The sequence below is a fragment of the Halichoerus grypus genome, chromosome 7 (assembly GCF_964656455.1).
Source record: "Halichoerus grypus chromosome 7, mHalGry1.hap1.1, whole genome shotgun sequence".
Classification (NCBI taxonomy): domain Eukaryota; kingdom Metazoa; phylum Chordata; class Mammalia; order Carnivora; family Phocidae; genus Halichoerus; species Halichoerus grypus.
In genome coordinates this window covers 112,081,654-112,106,750 of record NC_135718.1, presented here as the reverse complement: position 1 = coordinate 112,106,750, position 25,097 = coordinate 112,081,654, and the positions used below count along the sequence as shown (strand labels likewise).

The 25,097-nt window shown below is 43.2% G+C and overlaps 1 protein-coding gene across 7 annotated transcripts in view; it reads left to right on the top strand.

Annotated features, from left to right (window-relative positions):
- RGL1 (ral guanine nucleotide dissociation stimulator like 1) overlaps positions 1-25,097 on the top strand; it is a 242,914-nt gene that overhangs the window by 102,331 nt on the left and 115,486 nt on the right. For 4 of the 7 annotated variants that reach the window (XM_078078068.1, XM_078078067.1, XM_036076690.2 and 1 more), the window contains one exon: positions 17,612-17,722. The exons of 1 other annotated variant lie outside the window; for it this stretch is intronic. In XM_078078068.1, coding sequence (XP_077934194.1) covers positions 17,612-17,722 — 111 coding nt within the window. Of the gene's footprint in view, positions 1-16,387; positions 16,572-17,611; positions 17,723-25,097 lie in introns of those variants that run through there. 2 more of the 7 variants (XM_036076699.2, XM_078078069.1) reach the window with 2 other exon arrangements.

Genomic DNA, 25,097 nt, shown 5'->3' with positions numbered 1-25,097 from the left:
TCTGCTTAACTCATCTCCATCACACTGTGGCATAGACCCTGGCAAAATAAGAAGACAGTAGGATCTCCATGTATAGATGTACTGGTATATAGGGAATAAGAGGCTGAGTTTTCTACAGAGTGCTAGAGGCCACTTGGCCCACCTTAATCATAAACGGGAACACCCACTTGTCAGTCTGGTTTTCCTACCATTGAATTTTTAAAAGATAGCCTGGGGAGGGTGTAGCTGTGTTCCCTAGGTCCTTGAGTTGCCTTGTGTCAGTGGGGAAACTGCTGTGCCTCCTTAATCACACTTGTGGACCCAGTCGGTGCCCGAAGGAAGGACTGAAGGGCTAGGAACTGGTGATTGGATTTATTCAATCTGTTTTGGGAAGCCATGGAAACTTGGGGTGGGGGAGAGAGAGAGAGAGAGAACGAAAGAGGGAAGGAGGGATAGAGGGGAGATGGAAAGTAGTAAGTCCAAGAAGAGAGGCAAAAGGGAAGAAAATAAGGAACATATATAGAGAATAATATTATTAGCTAAGGGACTCTCAGTGAATTTCCTTAAAGTCTGTAGGGACAGGGGCCCTTATCCCCTATGTTTCAGGAATGATTTGATTAAGGATGCTAAGCAGGCACTTGAAAGTATGAGCTTGTTCAGCTCCAATCCTTGATGGACCATTACTCATTTTGCAAAATTAAGCCAAGTCTCTCTTTCACTCTTCCCCTCTCTCCTAGCTGTTCTGCTTTGCTAAGTAATCAGACATGGATCTTATTCCCAAGATGTTTATTTATAGCCTTAGAGAGATAAGACATTTAAAACAAGTAGGAATGCAATAAAATCTGTAATCGAAGTCCAGATAATGAGCTGCAGGAGTTCAGAGTGGGAAGATGTAATTTCCAGTCAGGGTGGGCAGGAGATTATGATTGTCATATTTTTAGGCTTAATATTTATTAAGAATGCCTCAGTAAATGGGGAGGGAATGGGAGAAGGGCCTTTCCAGACTGAGCGGTTGGCAGGAATATATCAGGGAGGTATTGTAAGGGGGAGGCGCAAGTAACAAACAACAATTAGATTGTTTTGACTGGAAGAAAGGGCACACAAGTGTAGTGAGAAAGATGTTTCCAGCAATTGCACTACTAGGTATTTACCCCAAAGATACAGATGTAGTGAAAAGAAGGGGCACCTGCACCCCAATGTTCATAGCAGCAATGTCCACAATAGCCAAACTGGAAGGAGCTGAGATGCCCTTCAACAGATGAATGGATAAAGAAGATGTGGTTCAGATACACAATGGAATATTATTCAGCCATCAGGAAGGATGAATACCCACCATTTGCATCAACATGGATGGAACTGGAGGAGATTATGCTAAGTGAAATAAGTCAAGCAGAGAAAGACAATTATCATATGGTTTCACTCGTGTGGAACATAAGCAATAGCACAGAGGACCATAGGGGAAGGGAGGGAAAATCTGAAGGGGGAGAAATCAGAGAGGGAGATGAACCATGAGAGACTATGGACCCTGGGAAACAAACTGAAGGTTACAGAAAGGAGGGGGGTGGGAGGAGGGGTTAACAGGGTGATGGTATTAAGGAGGGCACATGTTGTGATGAGCAGTGGGTGTTATACGTAACTGGTGAATCATTGAACACTACATGAAAAGCTAATGATGTACTAAATGCTGGCTAACTGAACATAATTAAAAAAAAACATGGAGATTTTCACTCCCACTCTTCCCTCCCCCCTTTTCAACTGGCATTTACCAAAATAAAAGAGGAAATAAAATTATATATATATATATGTATATTTGCGGCAGGTACTTGGAGATGTAGTGCCATCAGTTCAAGGCCTTGAATGTCAATGGTCACAGCTCACAACCTTGTTGGAAATAGCCTGGTTCACTGCAAAAGATGGGAAACTGGCAGAGACTGGATCCGCCCCCAGGGCTGGGGCAGGAGCCGAGAGGGAGTCTAGGCTGAAAGACGCAGCATTGGAAGGGATAGGCAGGGGGATATGGCAACAGATGACACGCAGTCACCTAGGCGGGGAGAGCTGGTATGGCAAGGTAGGTGACATATCTGCAGGTTGGGAGGTGCTGGTTCTGAGAAACGTAGGAACAGGTGGCACGGAGAAATGTAATCGAGGGTGAGGGAATAAGAAAGTGTGTCGGCCGTTGGAAGGCTCCAGTTGCTACGCTCAGTTTTACAGGCAGACTTCCAAGCTCTGGAAGGGGGAAAGAGTGGAATGGAAAGCAAGAAGCAGGGCCCCCATCCTAGAGGGACTGGGCAGATTTCCAAGCCAGGAGTCAGACGTGGAACGGGGGTCCTGCCTAGCAGTAGGAGTGGCTCGTTGTTCCATTCCAGAGTGCTGAGCGGAGGGCTTCTCATTCCTTCTGCATAAGGTTATGACTGCTCTTCGATGTGGGGTCTGCAGGTGGGCGCGAAGAGGCCCAGCAATGGGGAGGGGAGGGTGCAGATGCTGGAGGAAAGGCAGGGTCCACTGCTGGCTAAGGAGTTGGGGGCTTTCCTTGGTAGGCGAAAGGTGAAGAATGGAAAAGTGAAAACAAGTGGCTATCTTAGTTAGAGCTGTATTTCAGGAAGATTCATTTGAGGCTAGTGTGTAAAATGAATTAAATGAGTCCTTACCGTCACAAATTTCTTCTCTTCCTCTTCTCCAAATACTTCTCCAGTGTGTTCACTTCTCTCCACACCTCTTTCTAAGGCTGTAGGTTAAATAAACCATTGTGTTCAAATTAGTATATTAAGTTAAATAATACAATCCTCATTTTTAATGTGGCTTCTAGAAAAGTTGAAATTATGTAAGTGACTCACATTATATTTCTATGGGGGCAGTGTCCCTCGAATCCTTTCTCCGTATCGCAGTCCAGATCTTTGTAAAATACAAGTCTTCTCGTGTAACTCTGCTGTGTGGAACCTTTCGATGGTCTCCACGGCCCCCAGGATCAAGTCCAGATTCTTCAACATGGCTCCCAAGCTCGTATCATCTGATGCTGACCTCATCTCTCAACTACCCCTCCTCACTGCACTCATCCTTCGGGCAGATCAAACCATACTGAGTTCCATCTGTGAAATTACTGTTCTCTTCAGCATTCATGCCACTCCTCTTCCTGAACTGAGCATTTCTTCCCCTTCTCATTGGCTAACTTTTGCTTCCTTCCCGTTAAATTCTCAGCTTTAGACCTCCCTGACTCCTTGACTCTAGAATAGGTGCCTCTCCTTGATGCTAGGGGGCCCCACCATGTGCTACATTATAGTCTTCTCATAAGTAAGGTCTTATTTACCTGCCTCTGTCCTCCCTAGAATTATGTTCTTTGAAAGCAGGGACTCTGGGTTGATCCCCACCGCATGCCCAGCACCTAGCACAGTACTTGGGCTACAGCAGCTACCTGCATGATTGTACGAATGAAGAAATGGGGCTGTATGAAGGAAGAAATGGGGCTGTATGAAGGAAGAAATGGGGCCATCATGGCAGGCAATATGATCCTGAACCAAGACAGTGGTACCAGGAATGAAAAGGATGAGACACTCATGAAAGAGCCAGTAAGGACGTAAATCTTGAGGGCAGGCAACAGGTGTGAATGCACCTCTAATTACGAATGGGTATAAAGAACTGCTGAACTTTGGTAGGTGCCAAAAGTCCTAAATAATATAAGCAACAGCAAAGAGGCAAACAAATGTTCTAAGAACAAAAGTGTATTCTTACTTTATTTTATTATTTTTAAAAATTTTAATTCCAGTGTAGTTAACATACGGTGTTATGTTTCAGGTGTACAATGCGGTGATCAACAATTCTATACAATACTCAGTGCTCATCACGAGAAGTGTAAAAGTCTATTCTTTTGAAAGCAACATGATTTTTGGAGTCAAAAGACTTGGATTCAAGACACAGCGCTTGCATTTACATTGTCTTTGTGGTCTTAACATTTCATTTTCTTAGGTTATAAAATGGAGCTAGTACCTCTGTTTTGGGGGTTGTGGTGAGGATTAAGGAAGCGAATATGTGTCAAATCACTTTGTAAACTGCAGTGACAAAAAGCCAATTACCAATGCAAAAATATCTATACCTTCAAATAGGTGATAGTCATGCTGTGGTGACTAAATTGTACATAATCTTGACCTACCCCAAGGCATGTAAACCTCAAGTAAACCACCCTAGTACAGAGGAACTTGGATAGTCTACACTACGTGAAGTGACCCACTTCTATCATTATGACTCAGGGAATGCCCTGGTGAGAGTGTGAGCAGGAGGTGCAATGGGGGCTTGCGCCCTGGCAGTGTGGCTAGGCCAGGCGGCCTCCTTTTCTTTGTCTGGTCTATGATGACCTTCCATTTGACCTCTAAGCTTGGGCTCATGCCTTTCCCTCTGTTTGCATTGCTCTCTTCTTCCTGTCTACCCTGCTTCCCTAAACCCCTTCCCCACCACCTGGAAATTCTATTCCTACCTCAAGTCTTTAGGAGGCTCACAGCCTTTAGTATCTGAAGTTGCCTTTTTCCCCCTCAAAAGAGAACTCACTGTCTGGTCTTCTCTCCCATTCCCTGATCAGTTATAGCACTAACACCGAGTATTTCCAAGGTGGGGCTTGGTAGAGGCCCTTCCATCTAGCCTGTATTCTTGCACCCAGACATGTGCCAGACTCTCACCTGGGGTGTCCCGAGATGGTTTTTCTAAGTGGGACAACCTGCAACACGTGCATTCTGACTTGGAATTTAGTCTGGATGGTTCCATAGAAGGCCATAGTCACACTCTTCCCTCTTGCCTGCTTACTTTGTTCATTTGCTTGTTGGCCTCCCTTACTTTAGATCCAGGGCCAGTATGTGTAATTCGGTGCTGTACACATAGTATGCGCTCTGGTAAAATCATTAAAATAGTTATTTATTTACCTGACCCTTCACAGAGGATTATTTGAGTGATTATTGGATTACATAAAATAAAACAAAAGCATGCCTTGTGTTTCCAAGAGACATACATCCAGTTGCTATATTATACTATTTCGATGAATTAGTGTTCACAGAGTGAAGATACAGCACTACTTCTTTTTTAGGAAAAATGAACAGCCTATTTGGCATGTTTTGTGAACTAAGGCCACGCCTAGGATTCTGCTTGATCTGTGATTCCTCTAAGTCTGGGGCCTTCTCTTATTCTGTTCCCTCTGCCTGGATGGCTCTCTCCTCCACCCCCTCCCCACCCCTTTCCTCTTCTACTTCTAATTCCATCTCGGCTTTCAGATCTTGCCTTAGAGACCATTTTCTCTGGGAATAATTCCCTGAATCCTATAGGCACAGTCTGTACCTCCCAATAGCAGTCTTCCTGTTGGCATTTATCATACCGTAATGTACATGCTTTGTCTGTTTCTCCCTTCAATCCGCTAGCACCGTGAGGCGGATACTGCAACTGTCTTGTTCAAAGCTATTTCTACAATGCCTGCCTAGCACAGTGCCTGATATGTAGTAGGTGCTTTGTAAATATTCGTTGCATGAATGAGTTAATAAATAGGTAAAGGAATCCCTTTTAGAGCCCAGAACAATTTTCGAATCAGAGTATATCACAGTAAATCTTAGAATTGCTTAGAATGCTCTCGCCTCTAGCTAAATAACTCTCTTACCTTTACTGATTTCTGTTCTATTTCATAGGTATATTAATTGGGATATAGGTTGGGCTGCTTGTAACAGAAAGCCAAATTTATAACACTTGAAACAAGAAGGAATTCTCTTTTTCTCTTGCAAAACAGTCCAGAGATAGGCAGTCCAGGACTGGTCTGGTAACTTTGTTCTATGAGATAATAGAACCAGGCTTTTTCTGTTTTGTTACTCCCTGATCCTAGGATGATGCCCTTGTCCACAGGGTTCCCTGTCATAACAACATCCTGGGAGGTCCACTTTTGTCCTGGAATTCTTGGATTCTACACCCACAGTGAATTTAATCTCTTTTCAGTACCTGGAACTGATTCTAGGGCCTTCTGTACCCTCTTGGGGCAGCTTGAGTCTGGTGTAGATTTATAGAACTAATCCAATTGAGGAATTTCTCACTGCTTGCCCAATCCCCACTTTCCCTGCAAGTCTTTTCAGGTGGGGAAGACCAAAAACTGAGCAGAAGTTGGGCATGTATGCCAAGAACGCCAGCTGGTCTTCATGCTAAGGTCATGCAGCCTTCAACCAAGGGTGGTGTGGTTTCCTGTGGCACAGGATGTGCTAATTTCATAGGATGGCATCCTGGCAAGTTACAGGAGAGAAATTCCTTTGAATAATGTAAAATAGATGACCTATTTGGCTATAAGGCAGAAGTATATTACTTACTTTGTTATAAGGTTGCCATGTAACTTATAATTGCTCTGTCATTTCTTTACAGTGCCTTTATGTTATTTTGGAGCAGTCATTATCTTCTGTGATTAAGGTTCAAGATGAAGGCCAGCCTATCAGTTCTGCCTCCTACAGCACGTGTGCGCACACACACACGCACACACACGCACGCACACTGTCTTTGAAGGAAAAGGAGTGAGGGCTATATGCAGATTTCTAGAGCAGTAGCTATTTGCCTATCTAGAAGATCCTAAATAAACCAAGGTAATGACTCCACCCCGTCTCCTGCCCCAAATTAAACATATTTCCATCCTATAAACCTTACTTCATGTCTTAGACAAAACAGGATCAGTATGGGTTAGCATGAGTTGATTCTGCCAGTGTAACAGGCAAATAACAAGAACCAAAGATCTGTCTAAATTTATTCCTGGCAAAGGCAATATATGAGATATTTTCTGGTTTTTAAAAAGACATTAGATAAGGGCGCCTGGGTGGCTCAGTTGGTTGAGCGACTGCCTTCGGCTCAGGTCATGATCCTGGAGTCCCGGGATCCAGTCCCACATGAGCAGGGAGCCTCCTTCTCCCTCTGACCCTCCCCCTTCTCATGTGCTCTCTCTCTCTCTCTCAAATAAATAAATAAAATCTTAAAAAAAAAAAGATACAAAATATTAAAAAAAAAAAAAGACATTAGATAATTGATGTGCAATCCACAATCAGCTCTCCAAAGTGGTAAAATTCACTTTTCTTTGTGTTCTTGTGTGTTTCTGTGGGAGTAGTTTCCTGTTTGCAGCATACTGGTTAATTATTGTTAAAGTGATACTTCCGTTATATATGTTTTTCTTTCCTTTCCACCTTCTCAAAAGTTCTCCTTTAAGGCAGAAACTTTCCATTCTTGGTTTCATCCAAAAGACAAATATTTCTGGGAAAACACTGCATTTAAGCTATTCAGCAATTCTAGTGTTATGTAACTGACCACACTAAGATTTTCAATTAACTTTGGTTACATTTTATTGAAGAGTGTCACAGAATAGAATGACCAGTGATAATTTAGAAAAAAAATTTATATGTTTTTAAAAACAGGGAAAATCCTCGTCAAATATGTGTAGCGTCTTGTGATAATGACAGGAGATAAATTGCTTGTCATTTGAAGCATTCTAAAGTCCATTGACTGTATTCCAAGACTGACTTGAGTGTATTTGAGAATTTTTAATCACAGTGAGCTTTCCTTCAGCATTAGTTTCCATAACCCAAGCTCTCCTTGTTCCTCTTTCCCTCTTGCTTTCCTCTCTGGTTATTTTTGTTTGGTGTTCAGTTGTGGGTGCATCTTGAGACTGTGTAGACTCTGCTTCTCTTTCACTCAGGAGGAATCATGGGAATTCATGGTCTTGAACAACTTCCCGTATACATAGTAACTTGCAACTACTTGCGTCTAGTGTTTATCTTTCCTTCCTATCACTCTTCAATATCTTTTTCTTTCTCCCCAGAACTGAGCTGATATTTCTTCCTGGAAGCAGAGAGTCCTTTATTATTTATTTCTCTTTATTTCCATGTCCCCTTGTCAATCCTAGTCTTAAAACCTTGCTTTCCCCTCTCATTTACTTGCAACATGCTGCCTGTCATTAAGTTGTGACATTTATTTTTCCAAAATGTCACCCCAGTTCCTTTCTTTAGTTCAAAATCCTTGTCTCAGCCTAGGTGTTAATTGTTTGGCATGTATGTACTTTATTGTATTGTTTCCTGTCAGATCGCTCTGTCTCTATGCTGTCCCCCTCTGACCAACCTATGGACAAGTATTATAATCGTCTTGTTCACCGTCTGTTTTATCATTTCGATTTCCTTTTGAGAAAAATGCCAGAATCTCTGCCATCCAGCTATTTTATCTGACTATATGAGCCTCTTCTCCAACCAAATACCATCCTCTGACCTGCCATCTCTCCTGCTGAAAGTCTGTCTTTTCTTCCTCTGAGTCCATGTTTCTCTTTTTCCTCAAAAGTCATGGTCAACACAATCTCAGTAAAGACTGTAATGACCTGCAAGTCCTTTAGGATTGTGTGCCTCCTGATGGAGGTGGTCATGTCCTCTCAGTGACACATTGCTCTGTTGGCCCTGTTGTCTTAATCTGGACTTGCTGATCTGTGGCTTTATGAAGTCGTTTTCCAGTTTCTCCCCTGATGTCCTTTCCTTGCTTTTAGAGTACAAACAACCTTAAGATAGAGACAACATCTAAGATTTATTTGTATCACTCAACAATTACAAAGCACTTACTGAATTTACAGCATGGCTTTATGTGTCTGTACCTATCAATCGATCATAGTTATTTATTGAGCATCTCCCATGTGCTACGCACTGTGGGAGGTGCTAGAGAACCATGAAGAGAAAAAAAATAAATTGCCTCTGCCCTCATAGAGTTTGGGGGAAACAGACATTTATCAAATAATCATACAATGAAATGTAAAATTATGACTGTGGTGGAGTTACAAAGAGAAGATCATGGTGCCAGGAGAGCACATAATAGGGGGATTGAACCCAGTTGGGAGAGGAGAAGAGGGAGGGGTGTCCCAAGAAGGAGAATCACAGGTGGAAAGGCTCTGCAATGGACAGGGGCCAGATGTAGTGAAGACATTGCAAAAAGACCAGGGTTGCTGGAGCTCAGAGAATGTATGTAGAATTGAGCGAAAGGAGCCTGGAGAGGTAGGCAGGGGCCAACCTGGGCAAGGCCCTGTGGGATATGAAAAGGATTTAGGTTTTTATCCTTAGCAATGGTGAGCCATTGGAGGGATTTAAGAATAGGAGGGGATGCTATGGTGATTTGAAAATACCACTCTGGTCACTGTATGGAGGTGGAATGAGGTGGGCAAGAATACCAGGCACAGTATCTTTCTGTGCTTCATAGCAACTCAGTAAATGTTGCTCATTGACTGAACAGTTTGTGGGGCTTACAGTTCTTTCTGGGTTCACTGCAACATGAATTTTTGGCTTCAAGCTGCAAAATCTTGAGTTACTTGATATATGTGTCTGAGTTTTAATATAGGCAGTCTCCCTTAGCTTTTGCAAATTGTTGATCTGACCAAAACAACAACAGACAACATTCACTGAGAATTTACCTTGGTGCTGGATACTGTGCTAAAGGCTTGATGTGTATTATCTCATTTAATTCTCAGTGTGGGCCAGTGAGGAAGGTGTTTGTATTCCTATTTTGTGTGGGTTTAGGGATATGAAAGATCTTACTTCAGAGAGGAGTGAGGGATCTAGGACTCACATCTAGGTATTTCTGACTGGAGCCATCACTCTTAGTCACGATGTTCTAGCACTTCTGGTTCATTTGAGCTTTCAGTACCACTTCAGTACCATTATAATAGAAAAAGGTTGTTCCTTTAGCCTAAAACAAGAGATGATTTGGCTAATTGCCCTCCTCCCAGCTCCACCCAGAATCTTGGTCAAAGCCCTTCATGGCATCAGGTCACCCATCCTCCACTTTGCAGAAGGTTTTATTATAAATCACACAGACCTGGCATCATGTCTGAGATGACTGTTGGATGTTTTGATCTTTTCAACCATCTGAATAAATCTCTGTCCTTTTTTCTTTTACAGAAATCTATAATTAGATGAGGTAATAATGCTCATTAGCCCAAGTTACAAATAGTATTCCAATAACTAACTTCTTCCTCAGGCAAGTATCATCAGCATCAATTAAGAGTAAATGCCAGCGATCGGTAAACTATTAGTTGAAAAATATTAGCCATCATGGCCAGAGGAGTCCTTTGCCTTTGGCCTACCATCTGTCCAGTGCTGTTTGTTTATGTTTCTACTGTCTTCATTTTCTACCCGCTGTGGCAGGCTCTTCTTTAGCTCTAATAGGTCCATCTAAAATTGGCTTGTAATTTGCTTGCCTAAATAAGAGAACCTAATAACAGAGCATTGAGAATTTTTAATTTGTAGTATCTCTATGATAATTAGTAAAAGCACTTTGGGCCCTCAGAAAATGGAAGCAAGTCATCTTTGACCAAGCATGACTGGTTCTTTACCCTTTGCAAAGCAAGGTCGAAAGTTCAAGCAAAGAGGAGGTGAATGGGGGCAACCCCAGTTAGCAGACCTGGGAGCAACCATAGTGGGATGCCCAGCTAATCGTGGGAGGCTGAATATGGAAAGTTCATTGAGGAACCACCCAGCCTGCAAGACTGAAGACTAGGAAGAAGTGTTTCATAGGGAGGTTGACAGGATTCAGTCATTCGCAGTTTGACAATACATTGATATTGTTGGAGGAAAGGGGTTAAGAATTAGCAGATTTATTTGCTTACGTCCTCCACCAAAAAGTTTTAGGGAATTACAAATTGCTGAAGATATAGTTTATAAATAAAATATTGCAAAAGGGCCATTGTTGATTTCACTCAAAGCAAGAAAGGTTTTCAAACTCATCTGTTTAGGTAAGGGCTATGGGCAAGTAGAGGCGATATGCACTCAGCGCTGCTAACGTGTGGAAGGAGAATCCTGACCTCTTGCTTTTTAGTTTTTTTCACATATTTGTTGTTGCTGTTATTCTTACTGCTCTCTTAGGACTGTTTTCCTCTAAAGTTTTGACTGGGCCTAAGACCTTACAGTCCAGCATTGAGTTTGAGGACAAAACCAAGGCCTTCCCGTATCTTACCATCTCACACTAATGTTGCCATTTTCCAGACAAGTTCCTAAGTATTTATTTCCAAGCACAATGTCTGTTATACTTGCACTGTCCTTATTTTTCTGTCATGCAGAAATTATTTATTTATTAATAATTTATTATCCAAGTAAACAACCAAACATGCAAAGAACATGCTGGGAAAGAGTGTGGGGGGTAGGGAGGGAAGGAGATACATTTTTATTCAAGGCCTCTTATATTCCAAGAACTCGATTTGGTGCTTTATATAATAGTTTATTTAACACTCCTGATAAGCTTGAAGGGGAACAGATGAGGACACTCAGGCTGTGAGAAGTGAAGGTCAGTCCCTTGGTTGGAAAGCTTCTAGAACTGAGATTCAAACTCTGGCTTTCAGATGCCAGATGTCCCCTCACTCACCCGGCACATAAGTATTACTCCATGTCATGCTGCCTACATAAGTACACTCTATCATAGTTTTTGTATTTTTCACTTTTTCTTGCATCCGGAGAGGTAGAATAAAATCTAGGAAGAGAGGCCAGTGAATAGATAAATGAATGGAGGGAATATATAAACTACATATTTCCACTTGTAGGTAGATTCTCTTAAAGAATCAGCTGCTTATGTCTGCTCTTAACCAGCTATCTCTTTATTGGCTCTGGTGAAACTGTAAAGTAAGAAAGTTTTTCCCTCCAATTTGGGGCTCTTCCATATATCTGTCCTCTTTCCTGTGAAATCCTAGGATCCTTGTACTGCTACCGACTTATCAGTGACCACCAAATATGGCAATATGAAACAATCCGTAGCAATATCCTGTGTTTTAAGGATTGATCTTTGCTTCCCTCCCGACATCAAATTTTTAAGTGCGCAGCACATAATGTTAGCTATAAGCACAATGCTGTCCAGTAGTTCTCCAGACCTTTTTCATCTTGAATCACTGAAACTTTATACACACTGAACAGCAGCTCCCTATTTTGCCCTTCCCCCAGCCCCTGACAACCACCACTCTACATTCTTTCTTTCTTTCTTTCTTTTTTAAGATTTTATTTATTTATTTGTCAGAGAGAGAGAGCACGCGCACAAGCAGGGGGAACTGCAAGCAGAAGAAGAAGCAGGCTCCCCACTGTGCAGGACCCTGGGATCATGACCTGAGCTGAAGGCAGACGCTTAACCGACTGAGCCACCCAGGCACCCCATGTACTTTCTGCTTCTATGAGTTGGACTACTTTAGATACCTCACATAAGTGAAGCAGTGTTTGTCCTTCTGTGACTGGCTTCTTTCACTTAGCATTATGCTCTCGAGGTCCATCCATATAGTAGGCATATTACAGGATTTCCTTCTTTTTTAAAGATGAATAAAATTCCGTAGTAGGTGTGTCCATATCACATTTCCTTTATTTGTTCATCCATTGATGGACAGTTAGGTTGCTTTCACATCTCGGCTATTATGAATAGTGCTGCAATTTGATCATGCAAATCATGCAAATACCTCTTCCAGATCTTTAGTTCAGTTGTTTTGGATGAATACGCAGAGGTGGGATTGCTGGATCATAAGGTAGTTCTATTTTTAGTTTATCAAGGAAACTCGGAACTCTTTTCCATAATGGCTGAGCCAATTTATATTCCTACCACCAGTATACAAGGTTTCCCTCCCCTCCACATCTTAGCTAACATTTTTTTCTTTGTTTATTTGAATAATGGCCATCCTTATAGGTGTGAGGTGATATCTTATTGTGGTTTTGATTTCCAACTCCCTGATGATTAGGGATGCTTTAAGTTAAGCATCTTTTCATGTACCTGTTGGCCATTTGTATCTCTTCTTTGGGGAAATGTTTATTCATTCTGTGCCCCTTTTTAAATTGGGCTGTTTTATGTTTGTTTTGCATATCTTTTCTGTTGAGTTGTAGAAATTCCTTATACGTTATAGATATTAACTCCTTATCTGATATGTCGTTTGTAGATATTTTCTCCCATTTGGTATGTTGCCTTTTAACCCTGTTGATTGTTTCCTTTGCTGTGTAGAAGCTTTTTAGCTTGATCTAGTCTTGCTCATCTATTTTCGCTTTATTGCCTATGCTTGTGGTATCACAGCCATGAACTCATTGCCATGACCAGTGTCATGAAGCTTTTCCCCTGTGTATTCTAGGAATTTGGTGGATATCCAATTTTCCCAGTACCATTTGTTGAAGAGACCGTCCCTTTCCCATTGTGTGTTCTTGGCACCCTTGTCAAAGAGCAGTTGACTATATATGTTTGGGTTTATTTCTGGGTTATTAGGTTCCATTGTTTTATTATTTGTCTGTCATTATGCCAGTTCCACACTGTTTTAATTACTATAGCTTAGTAATATGTTTTGAAATCAGAAACTGGGACACTTCCAACTTTGTTCTTTTTCAAGATTGCTTTGGCTTTTCAGTATCCTTTGTGGTTCCATATGAATTTTAGGATTTTTTTTCTATTTCCGTAAAAAATGCTATTGTGATTTTGTTAGGAATTGCATTGAATCTGTAGATTGCTTGGGGTAAGCATGGATATTTTAACAATATTAAGCCTTCAAATCTATGAACACCAGGTGTCTTTCCATTTACTTGTGTCCACAAGTAAATTGTTAGAACTAATAAGTGAATTTATTAAAGTTGCAGGATGCAAAATCAACATATAAAAATCAATTGCATTTCTACACACTAACAATGAACAATCCAAAAATGAAATTAAGAAATCAGTCCTATTTACAATAGCATCAAAAAGAATAAAAACTTAGGAATAAGCTAAACCAAGGAGATGAAAGACTTGTACACTGAAAATTACAAAAATTGCTGATCTCCTTTTAATAAAACTTGACCTGTCCTCTTAGGACCATGCTAGGTCATGGGCAAGGTAATCTGGTAAATAAATTCAAACTTAATTATAAATGGCTTACTGGTTTATCCTTCCCACATATTGGCCAGGAGTATTTTAACCCAAAGGTATGTGTAATAAGGTAATACTGTCTGAGCTGCCTACAGGTGAAATACTTTTAAATGAATATTTTAAAAATTGTAAAATGCAATGCTTGATTGCACTACCTAGTATAACCAGACTTTCTTTTTTTTTTTTGTGGCTCAGCACTGAACAAAATCACATACACATTATCAGGTATAAATACAAACAGTTATTCTTGGAAAACCTCTCTGAAATTATAATGTAATTTAGTAAGAAGACATGATTTCAGATTTTCCCACATTGCATACATACACAACTTTTCAGTGAGTCTGGGAAAATACAGTTTGGGAGAAGTGCAATGATACGGGAATGGAACTTTTTTTGATCTCTTACCATGTGATAATTTGCATACATTTTTCATTTAATCCTTCTTCAAACTTAATAGATAGATGTTTTTCCCATTTTACAGATGAGGAAACTAAGGCTCAGGGAGGTAGCACCCAAGTTCACTCTTTTTTTTTTTAAAGATTTATTTATTTATTTGAGAGAGAGAGAGAGAGAGTGTGAGAGAGAGCAAGAGAGAGCGAGCAGGGGGTTGGGGAGAGGAGAGAAAGAATCCCAAGCAGACTCCGAGTTGAGCACGAGCCCGACATGGGGCTCGATCCCAAGTCCCTGAGGCCACTACCAGAGTGGAAACCAAGAGTTAGAGGCCCAACCAACTGGGCTGCCCAGGCACCCCACCCCTAAGTTCACTCTTAATTTAAGTGTGGATTTGAAGCTGGATCCATTTGCCTTGAAGCCTGTTTTCCCTTTATATACCAAGTGGCCCGCCAGGGAATTGGTGGAGTAGAAAAGAGGGTGATGAGATCTGAAACCTGAGCGGGGCCTTGTGAGTTATAAGCTGCTCTGTCTGGGAAGGCTTCCTGCGAGGGGCGGGGCTGAGAAACTGCTTGATACCCCTGAAGTGAAAAATTTTCAGTCATCTCGAAATGGACAGCCCCAAATCGGGTTAAAGTAGTGGTGAAGTTAATCTTATGGGTTGCTTAACTGTCCTCAGGTGCATCTTGTGATCTTTGAGATCCCTGAATAGGTAGGTCCTCTAGGGGTGAGCCAGGGGACCTGGAGATGGCTTAAGGAGGAGGGGGGTCGGGCCTCCACATGATTTTCCTCTAGACGCTGGGCACACTCTGTCCTGGTGATCACAGGAGGATCTAGTCTATGTGCTTTTACTTTTTTTAAGTTATAGAAACAACCACTTGGGTTTTATAAAAAGAGCATGCACTCTCTCCACAGTTACTGAGCTGAGTAGGTTCTAGTTATCTGAGAGAAACTTGGCTGAGTGACTTCAAGATGTTCTCAAGTGTCCAAAATCCTTTTGTTTCTCCTTGATGTGTCCTCGCTGTCATTTATTCTGCTCTCCTGGGAACATCAGTATACATGATTCTCCAGCTTTTCAGCTCATGATATATTTATTACGGAACCAAATCCTAGCCTTACGCCTTAGCATGGCAATTAGTGAGAGGGCTTTAAAAACAAATTTAAAGGTGATTGAATCCAGTTAGGGGGAATAGTATTATAGACATGAACTCTAAGGTTTCTTGTAATTGGTGTGGCATTCTGTCATGTGCCAAAGTTTGAATACATTATCATCTGGTATCATGCTGTTGATTTATTAAAATTGGATCCAAAAGATGTTATAATCTTTTGTCCTGGTAGCAGATCTTTCTGTTATGACAAAACTCCCCCCGGCAATCTCCTCATGAAGGGCTCTTTCCTTGCTGTTGTGATTCTGCTGTGTCCCTTCCGTAGGAAAGCTCAACCCATGGCTGTCTCACAAAAACTCACAGAACCTCCCGGGCCACTGATGGCTCGCTTTCCACGCTGTCAGTCTCAGCAAAACCCTTTCCTGCTTCGTCTCCTTCCCACCCACAGTGGCCAGTTACTATGGATGAGCCTTATCATAATGGGTGGTAGAAGAAAGTCCAGAGCAATTTCCTGTTGGCAGCATGCTGATGCAGCACCGGGTACAGCCCCTGGGCATGGGTTTTGGAATATCCTCCGACCATTTCTTTTTTGTCCTAATGAAAAACTTCCTGGCTTGGAGTACTGCTCCTGTCTTCGGGGCAGCTCTGATTTAATCTAAATTCAGGAGGTAACAAAAGTTTTCCTGACCCTCTCCTCCCATCCTTTTGGCACTGCCCCCTCCCCCTTTATCTCTTAGCGAAGGAAGAGGACACACACTTGGATTCCCCCCCACCCCCCCCCCCACCCCCCGACCGCACCCGGTCTCTTTTTGGCAGTTTGGTGACCATCCAGGAAACCCGAGCACCTTGAAAGGGTTGTTTCCCGATCGCCTTCGGAGCTGCTGAAACTATTGCATGCTCACTTGATGCATGGGATTCCAGAAAGCGAGTGTGCTCGGAGCACAAACAGGAAAGCCTGACATCACGGAGCGGCGGAGCGGCGCGGGGAGGAGTCTGCGGCGCCCTCGCTCGCCGCGCTCCCTTTGTGGCCCGAGTCGCGCGCACCGGCGGCGGCGGCGGCGGGGGCAGCGCGCGGGTCTGTGCTCGCTCGGGGCGCGGCGGCTGCGCGGGCGGTGGGCTGGGGGCGCGGCGGCCGCGCCGGCCGACACTGCGTGGGCCCCGGAGCAGGGCGCACCATGCCGCGGCCGCGGACCGGAGAGAAACCTGAGAATGAAATTGCTTTGGCAAGCTAAAATGGTAACGAGAGCTCTGCCTTCTCCCGAGGCTTCTCTGGTGGGGACTCTTCTCCCGCTTTCTCTGGGCGTGTTTTGGACTCACTCGGAGCGAACGCAGCCATCCGATCCCCTGCTCGGGAGCTGAGGCTTTCTCGCTCTGCTTTGTATGCCTTCCTCTCGGCGTGTCTTCTCCCTCTCATCGCACCTACTTTCTCGCCAGTAGCCTTTGGTGTGTCTGGGGCAGCTGTTTGTGGGGAAGGGAAAACTTGTCAGGACCGAGAACTGTTAGTCGGGGTGGCCCCGGGAGCGCCTCTGCGTCCCAGTGGCTCTTTAACACAACTTCAGGTTTAGCTGGGGACGTGGAAATCCAGGGAGTCGCTGCACGCGTCTTACTTGAAGTTGCATGATGCTGTGTTGCTTTTTTTTGTTTTGTTTTGGTTTGGTTTTTTTGCACTTGCCAGATTATTTTACGGAAATAACTTTCTACCCCCGACCGCGCTCACTCTTTGGGTCCCAACGCAGCAAGAGGAGAAAAAGACACTTGGGAAGCATTTCACTTCCAAAGGAGAGAGGACTCTTGGCATTTTAAACACTTGTTTGTGCCTGAGTTTAAAATGTAGTATGCTCAAATAACTGAGCCATTATGAAAGTAGTACCAACTTTTTCTACCAACGAATTATTTTTCCTTTTACTTATGGGGAGGGGAGTTAACCAGGACTAAATAAATCACAGTGTCTTAAGGGAAGAAAAGACTTTAAAAGAACAACAACAACAAAAAAAGCAAAACAAAACCTAAGATATGTGAGTGAGTCTAGGAAAAAGAACTACATGGAAAAGTCCGGGGATCCTGATACCACAGGAAAGGACTGGGAGCCAAGAAAATTTCAGCATTCCCTCTATCGCAATGTGTCTTATATTGCTCTGATGGTAATATTTATTTTGAACAGCCCATCTTGTGCCCTGAGTGCTGGTGTAAGCAGTAAAGCAGCTGGGATAGATTGTGGTTAGCAGAGAGGAAAAAAAAATACTCTTTTTCTTTCTCTTTATCCCACCCCCTGGCAGAGCTCGATTCAGGACTGGGGTGAAGAGGTAGAGGAAGGCGCTGTGTACCATGTCACCCTCAAAAGAGTCCAGATTCAACAGGCTGCCAATAAAGGAGCAAGATGGCTAGGGGTGAGTAAAGCCGGAGAGACTGCGAACTTTGGAGTTGCAGTGTCTGTTGTTCTGTGAATATCATCATTATTTAGCAGAGGCAGGCTTTTCTTCTTCTTCTTCTTCTTCCTTCTTCTTCTTCTTCTTCTTTTTCTTCTTCTTCTTCTTCGTCTTCTTCGTCTTCTTCATCTTCTTCTTCTCCTTCTCCTTCTTCTCTTTTGGCCTTAAAAAGGAAACTGCCAATGACCGAGTGTTTGCACCAGCTGTACAGGTCTGTTTTTGTACTTAATGTTTCCCAAAGCATCTTCCCTTGGTTTGTCAATAGTTCAGAACCTCTTAGAAACATCTTGAGGTCTTTGGCAAATAGAGTGGGGGTGGCGTGGCAGAAAGTGACACGCAGTAACAGGACCAGAAAGCAGCACTCTGTTAGACAAGAGCCATAAGCAGTTTGGCTCAGATGGCACCCTTTTCTCTCCCTGTCCTCCCCCTACTGATGCTGACAGCCCCTCTCCTCCTGTACCTTCACCAAGTACCCAGAATGCTCAGGGGACAGATCATTCCGGATCTGCCTATCTTCCTACTGGGGGGAGGTGGTGGCAGATTTCCCACTGTTACCTCCTCTTTGCAGCCCGTGAGGAGACAAATGCATGTGTCGTGCCCATGATTTCATGTGTAGTGGGCACAGAGTGCTGGGTCTTTGGGGAAACACTGCTTCCATAAGCAAGACTTTTTCCACCAAGGTTCTGCAATCTTGGTTGGGATCACGTGAGTTATCTGTTACCACCTAATGGCTCCTTCAACACATCCCAGGGAGAAATGGAAAGCTTAGTGACAGGATCACTCCTCGGGCAGATACCAGCCTGTGGAAGAACAAAAGAATTCTCGATCTGGAGATAGAAGTAATCCTCAGAGCAGTGAGAGGTGACGCAGAAAGCCTTGAGAAAGAAGATCAGGATGGGCTGAAGAGAGGGGATGGAGTGTGCTTTCACCTGGCCTCATTCGAGCCACACTCAGGCTTCACAGGGGATGGACTGGAGGGCAATGAAGACTATGCACTTGCATTCAATCTTCACTGGCTTTGCGTCTCACAGAATTCAGTGCTTGAGCAGCATTCAAAGGGAGGGTGTGAAGGCGGACAGGAAACAAAACTGCCCAGGGCCTCACATGGAGACTAGAGGCAACATGTAACTTGTAAGTCCCCTGAGTTTCAGGCAGGATGGGCCGCAGCAGGGATCTTCTCCGCTGTGGGTTCGCTGGTCTGCTGACACAGGCCTTCACTGCTCTGGGCTTCCCCAGCTGCCTCAACTCAGGCCTTTCCTGCTCTGTACTTTGGGCCGAGGTGCCACCCACTAGGGCAGTCACCTGTTAGTGACATCTGCGGGTGTGGCCTGGAAAAGTAGGAATCTTTTTTGAAAACCGGAGGCCTTCACTTATCAAGCAGGTACCTTACTCAGAGTATGACTTTCAAATGCATTAGGTGCATCCTCAGCAGACCTGATAGGGAAGGAAGGAAGGCAGAACTAGAGTTCTGATGAGTCATCTCTTTGTTTTGGGTGGTTGTGTATATGCATTTTATTTAAATGTGGTATTGATGTGGTTTGGCCTGTCTTGGTGTTTCACAATGATTTACAAGTTCTAAACCAGCTGCCTTGGAAAGGGTCATTGTATTTCCTGATGCTGGGTTGTTCCTCTCTTTCTGAGGAGACTGATGTTGCTTGGGTGACAGTTTTAGTTTTCAGCCAACACAACAGCCATGAGTGAAGAAGTTATGGGGAAATGGAGGGGTTAACTCTGTAGGCCCCAAACCCACAAAGTGTGGTTCATTGAGATGTTCACAGTTATTTCATGATTCTCACTGACCGTTCTGTTCACTGGACTCTGCTTCTCTTCTCTCCCCCACTCAGCATTCTCAGATTTATACAGTTAAGAGTTGGTTCACCCTGGCTTTAGCAGTAGTACTGAGATATTGAGAGGGAGGACAACGTGAAAAGATTTCTTCTGGTTGGTAGAAGAATCTGTCCCTTACCCTCCAGTGCAACAAAGTGTGATTTGTGGCTACCACCCCGGCCCTCAACAGCATGTTCTTAAGAACTTTCCAGCTCTGATCCCACTTGTTTTCTTATCTTAGGTGTCCTGTTGGGAAGCTCTGTTTTTTTGTCCTTGGAAATTCCAGACTTAATTAAATGTGACTCAACCAATTGAGCCATAGTAATTACAAAACCCTTCTTTTTAGGACTGAGTGGCTTCTCCATATTTGTTTTCCTATGTTCCAGTAGCCCTTTCAAAATTCTCCAAAGCAACCAGTTTTAGAGTGAACTAGAGATTGAGGTGAGGTGAGGGTATTACTGAAATGTGTCAATAATCTTATGAGGAAGGTGGTGTTGTGATTTTTTTCCCCCCCCACATAAAGAAATTAATGCCTAGAGAGGTTAAATTGCTTGCCAGGATCATACACCTCGGAAGTGGTAGAGGTTGGATTCGAACCCAGTTGGTTAGTTCCTTGTAGTCAGGAACTGCCTGGAACCTTCTGGCTGTTTCCCATGAGAGTGGAAGAGAACATTGGCTCAGAAGACCAAAGGTGCATATGGCGTACTTTTTGCCTGGATGTGACACCTGGTGCAGGACTTGAGTGATGGGACTTTCTCTTCTTGACGCTCTGAATGATAGTTTGAACCACAAGTTGAGACATTTGTTGTGAAGATATGTATCTTAGTGAGAAACTCTTGGATGTGTAAAGTGTGGAGCACCAAAGAGATGTATGAGGTTCTGTAGTGCATGAGGGTGGGCGTAGGTCTTGTTACATATCTATAAGGCTTTTTCAAAACCCCTTAAAGACTGAGCACAAGTTTTGAATTTTCTGCTACTCGGATCTCAAAACGTAATTAAGATTCAGTTTGGAAAGGATAGCAAAAATAATTACACATCCTTAGACGGGAAGTATCATACAATCCAAAACATTTAGAACATTCTTTTTTTTTTTATTTGTTTGTTCAATTTTGTGTTTCATTGATCTTTTGAAGTAAAACCCTCCGCCTTTGGTTGTAAAATATACAACTGAGTATGGCCCAGGCTGCATTTACTTCTCTCTGCAGCTGTGGTTTTGCCTGTTACCAGTGAGGTTATGTTGGACAACTTCAAAAAGCCAAGTATTATTGAAATGCTGACCCGATTCTCCCTCTACAATAACTTCGTACACTGGGATAATTTTTCCTAGCTATAGCCCTTAAGGAGAAATGGCTGCAATTATGTCGTAGGATCATAAAGTCTCTGGATTGGAAGGGACATGAGCAAGTAATTCCATCCAACCATTCAATCAGCTTGTAGAATGTCCAGTGATTTCTGGAAGAGCAAATGGTCAAAACTTGTTATTTTTCTTTGGTCTCAGTGTTGTGGTTTTATATTGACAGTGATATGTAGAAATGATTTAAGAAAACATCCGTATTCTCTGGACACAGGAAATGTACCATTTTCGGAAGAATACTCAAATGGACAGAGGATGAGGATCCAACTATTAGGGAAGGGGCTCTGGTGGCCGGAGCCCAGTCTGCTGTCTTTAGAATATAACAGATGCTGGGTACAGAGAAATGCGTCCAACCTAAGATAAGTTCAAAGTGGGGATATTTGTTTCTCAAGCAGGATTGGTAGCGCTAGGGGACCTCAGCAAGGTTTGTGGGGAGTGGTATGGTCAGTGGGTGGTCACATGGCTTTTCTCAGTTTTATGGTTCTGTGGTTATGTGGTTCTTGAGGTGGGGCCCCAGTTCCTCCCTTCCCTGTGTCCTTTATCTATCACCCTGTCTCCCACATAGGCCCTTGTTGGGTTGAGTTGAAATGCTTGATTGTTGGGAGGCTGGTAAAGACAGTGAACTAGGACAGGAGAAAGCAGAATATATTTAGAAATAAAGGGAACTGGAAACCTGTTATAGAACCTAGTGTTTGGGATGAATTGTGGCCAGTCCATGAGTCGTCTGGGTGCAGCAGCAAGATGACCACTTGTCACATCTGGATCAAGAAGTTGACTCTCACTGGGATAAACTATTTGGACTGACTCTATCTGGTGTTTTGGTGGTGTTGCTATCATATTACCTTCAAATAGCCTACGGTTCCTCAAGTTTTCAGCTAACTTCACTTACGGGAAGGTTCTCTGATCTCCCAAGTCTGGAGGAGATGCCCCTTCTGCAGGTTCCAGAAGCATTCTCTATTTCTCTGTCATGTATTTAGCTCACTCTGTTGTAATTGTCTGGTTATTTGCTTCTATCCCTCACTAGACTGTAAACTTGGTGAAGTGGGAACCGTGGCCATCTAGTTGGCAGAAACTCAGTATTTGTTGAATGAATAGACTGAACTTCTTCCCTTTTTGGGACACTAATATTGTCTTGATACGTATGAATGTGTGGTTGCTCCTCATTTAAAACACAATCAGCATGAAGATGTTAGCTTACAAAGAAGAGGAGGGGTGTGTGGGAGCGAGAAAAATCAATTAGGTAATGATTATAGCTATCTTACATTCTTTCCGGAACAAAGCGGGGCACAAACAAAGGTAGTGATTATTCATTTTAAGGAAAAAATTCACAGCAGTGAATTAACTATACACTTCCCCAGTACCTTTTAAAAGCAAGAGACCCTGTTGTACTTGTCTTACTGCTGAATATTGAAGAAAGAAAGGCAATGCATGAGTTAAAAAGTGTTGGCAAGCATTACAACTGTGTGTGGTTGGAAAGCTCAGGAGCGGGATTTTAGAATTGTAAGGAGCTAAGCCCTAGAGGAGCCCTAAGTTTACAGTTGGTCATCCTTGTTTTCATCTAGGAAAACAGGCCCTTGGGTTGCATTATTCCTGTCTATCAGAGTGTTGAATTTAGGCTTTAGAAAGTAAATTTCAAAATTTAGCAGCCATCTGTAGCCGAATCAACTGATCTTTTTCCTTTTGACCTTGGGAACTGTTTCTGAAATAATCCACTAATATGGTAACCTGCACCGATCAAGAAAATGTTGTCAATTTCAAGTGCCCGAGATATCATTATGATGTTGGATCCTTTCATTGTTTTTAAAATCTGTTGGGATCTGGGTGAGGGGTATTCAGCCTGCAATTAAGAATATCCAGTTCAGTTCAGCAATTCAAGGGACTACTCAGCTGAGTTCCAAATACACGTCTACCCCTGTCAAATACATAATAATACAAATGTAAGAGGTACATTAACTCCTTATACTTAAAGTATACATTCTGTTAGGTCAGTCTTATAAACATATTTTGTTCTTATTTCTGTATAATTATAAAGAGAAAGTTTCTTGAAGTTTTCAATTTAGAAAAAGAAAAGGAGAGCAATATGGTAAATACTGTGCTTTTCTCCTTGAGTGCCTTGCTGGAATTTGTCATTGCCCTGTCCTACTTATTTCAGTTTCCTTTGTCCATGGTACATGTTCCTTTTACACATCCCCCTCCTAAATAATCAGAATCTTACAGTGACTGTCTTACACATTTTATGTTAAAATATACAATAGTAAGCTAAAATTAGTAAGACATTAAAATTTCTACCATGGTATACCATGATATCATATCTCATGATATGGAAAGAAAAAAGATTTCTGTAAACAGAGCAAGGAAAGTTTTGGTTAAATGGGGGGAAGATACCAAATGTTGCTTCATTCCACTGGAAAAGCTCAGCTAGCTCGTGTCTGAGTTGCTGATGGGTGTGGCTATCTCCAGAGTGATTTGGAGTCTGGAGTTTTTGGCAGTTTCTGGGCCCTTTGCTAGTAAACACATCCAGTATGAACTTCCTCACTGCTGTTGCTCATCTGTTTGTATGATTCTGTCATCTGTGTTTGAGTCAGCTAACCTTGCCTTCGATAGTATTCCTTTATTCATCAAAAACCTACATTATGCCAAGTACCATGTTAAGTCTTGGGAATCCAAACTAAAACAAAACACAACTCATTCTGAAGGAACTTCCAGGGAGTAGGGGAGACAGAAACGTAAACTGATTACAGCATATTGAGGTAAGTATGATCAGTGCCACGCGAGAAATCTGTGTGCTAGGGGAACCCCGGAGGAGGGCACGAAAATCAGGTGGGAGGTGGGGAGTGGGCACTCCAGGAAGGCTGCATGGAAGAGAGGGCTCTTTAGTAAAGAGCTGGAGTTAAAGGAAGTGTGGGCATTGGAGGCAGGCATTCCAGTCAGCACAGGGTGGGGGGAAGCATGGAGGCCGGAGGTGAGAGCACTGTGTGGGGCTCAGTGTGGGGAAGAGGGAAGGACACCTGGTGGGAAGGTGACAGGAAAGGAGGCTAGGGAGAAAGGCTCAGTCATGTCCCTGGGAGTCTTTCATCTGTGTTTGAGTCAGCTAGCTCATGCCTGGGTTGCTGATGGGTGTGGCTATCTCCAGAGTTGAGCTCCATCCTGGGCTAAGCTATGGGATTCGCTCCATCCTGAATGCTAGTTAGTCACGGAAGGGCTTTAAGCAGAATGGCATGGCCAGATCTGCATTTTAACAAGATGACTGACACCTGAGGGCTGGACGCACTCTGAAGGATAGCCAGACTGGGACGTGGGAGGGGGAGGAGGCTAATGTGGAGGTAAAGTGAGGAAAGGGACAAGGACCTGAATGGCAGCAGAACAGAGGGTGGGAGTGGGGGATGGGAGACCTGACAGGCAAGGATCTCAGGCACCCTGGCTTCAAAGAGCTTGTCAAAAACTGGGCTTGCTGGGATCCACGTCACCCTCTGTTCACTGGGTGAGATGTCCTGGGGACTTCCGGTCAGGCTTCCTCTGTGTGTATGCTAGCAGATGCCTTCTTTCCTGTCAGAAGGCCCTGCAGAATAACCAGGCCCAGGCGTGCCTGATAGGTCATGTCCAGAGACAAGATCTCGGGCTCACAGTGAGCAAGGCAGCAAGCCGTGCGTGGTTCTCAGAGTCCAGAGAACTTTGAAGAGCTGGTGGTTTCTTCCTTTCTCTCTCTCTCTCTCTCTCTCTTTCTTTCTAAGTCTTCTGTTTCCCTACAAACTAAACAAATTAAATCTGTAGGCCACAGAGAGAGAGAGAGAGTAAATATGGGACCCACAGGACTATGATTATAGAGCTGTATTTTAGACAACAGCAGTTAAACTTATAATTGTCATGTTAGAGACACAAGAAATTTTATGGTTGGGTGTCTTGGCCTTTTTCCTCTCCCTCTTCGCTGACTTTAACCCCTCTCTGACACTGTTTGTCCTGGTTCCCTGCATTACTGCTCTTGGAGGCTCAGTCTGATTGTGAATTCCACTCATGTACAAGAAAAAATCTCTCTTTCTCTCTTATACACACACACACACACACACACACACACACGGTCTACATTAAGATGTCTTTTCACATTTAACTTTTTAGGATTTCCCACATTTTGGAATGTCACTCCTTGGCCTCTTCTAT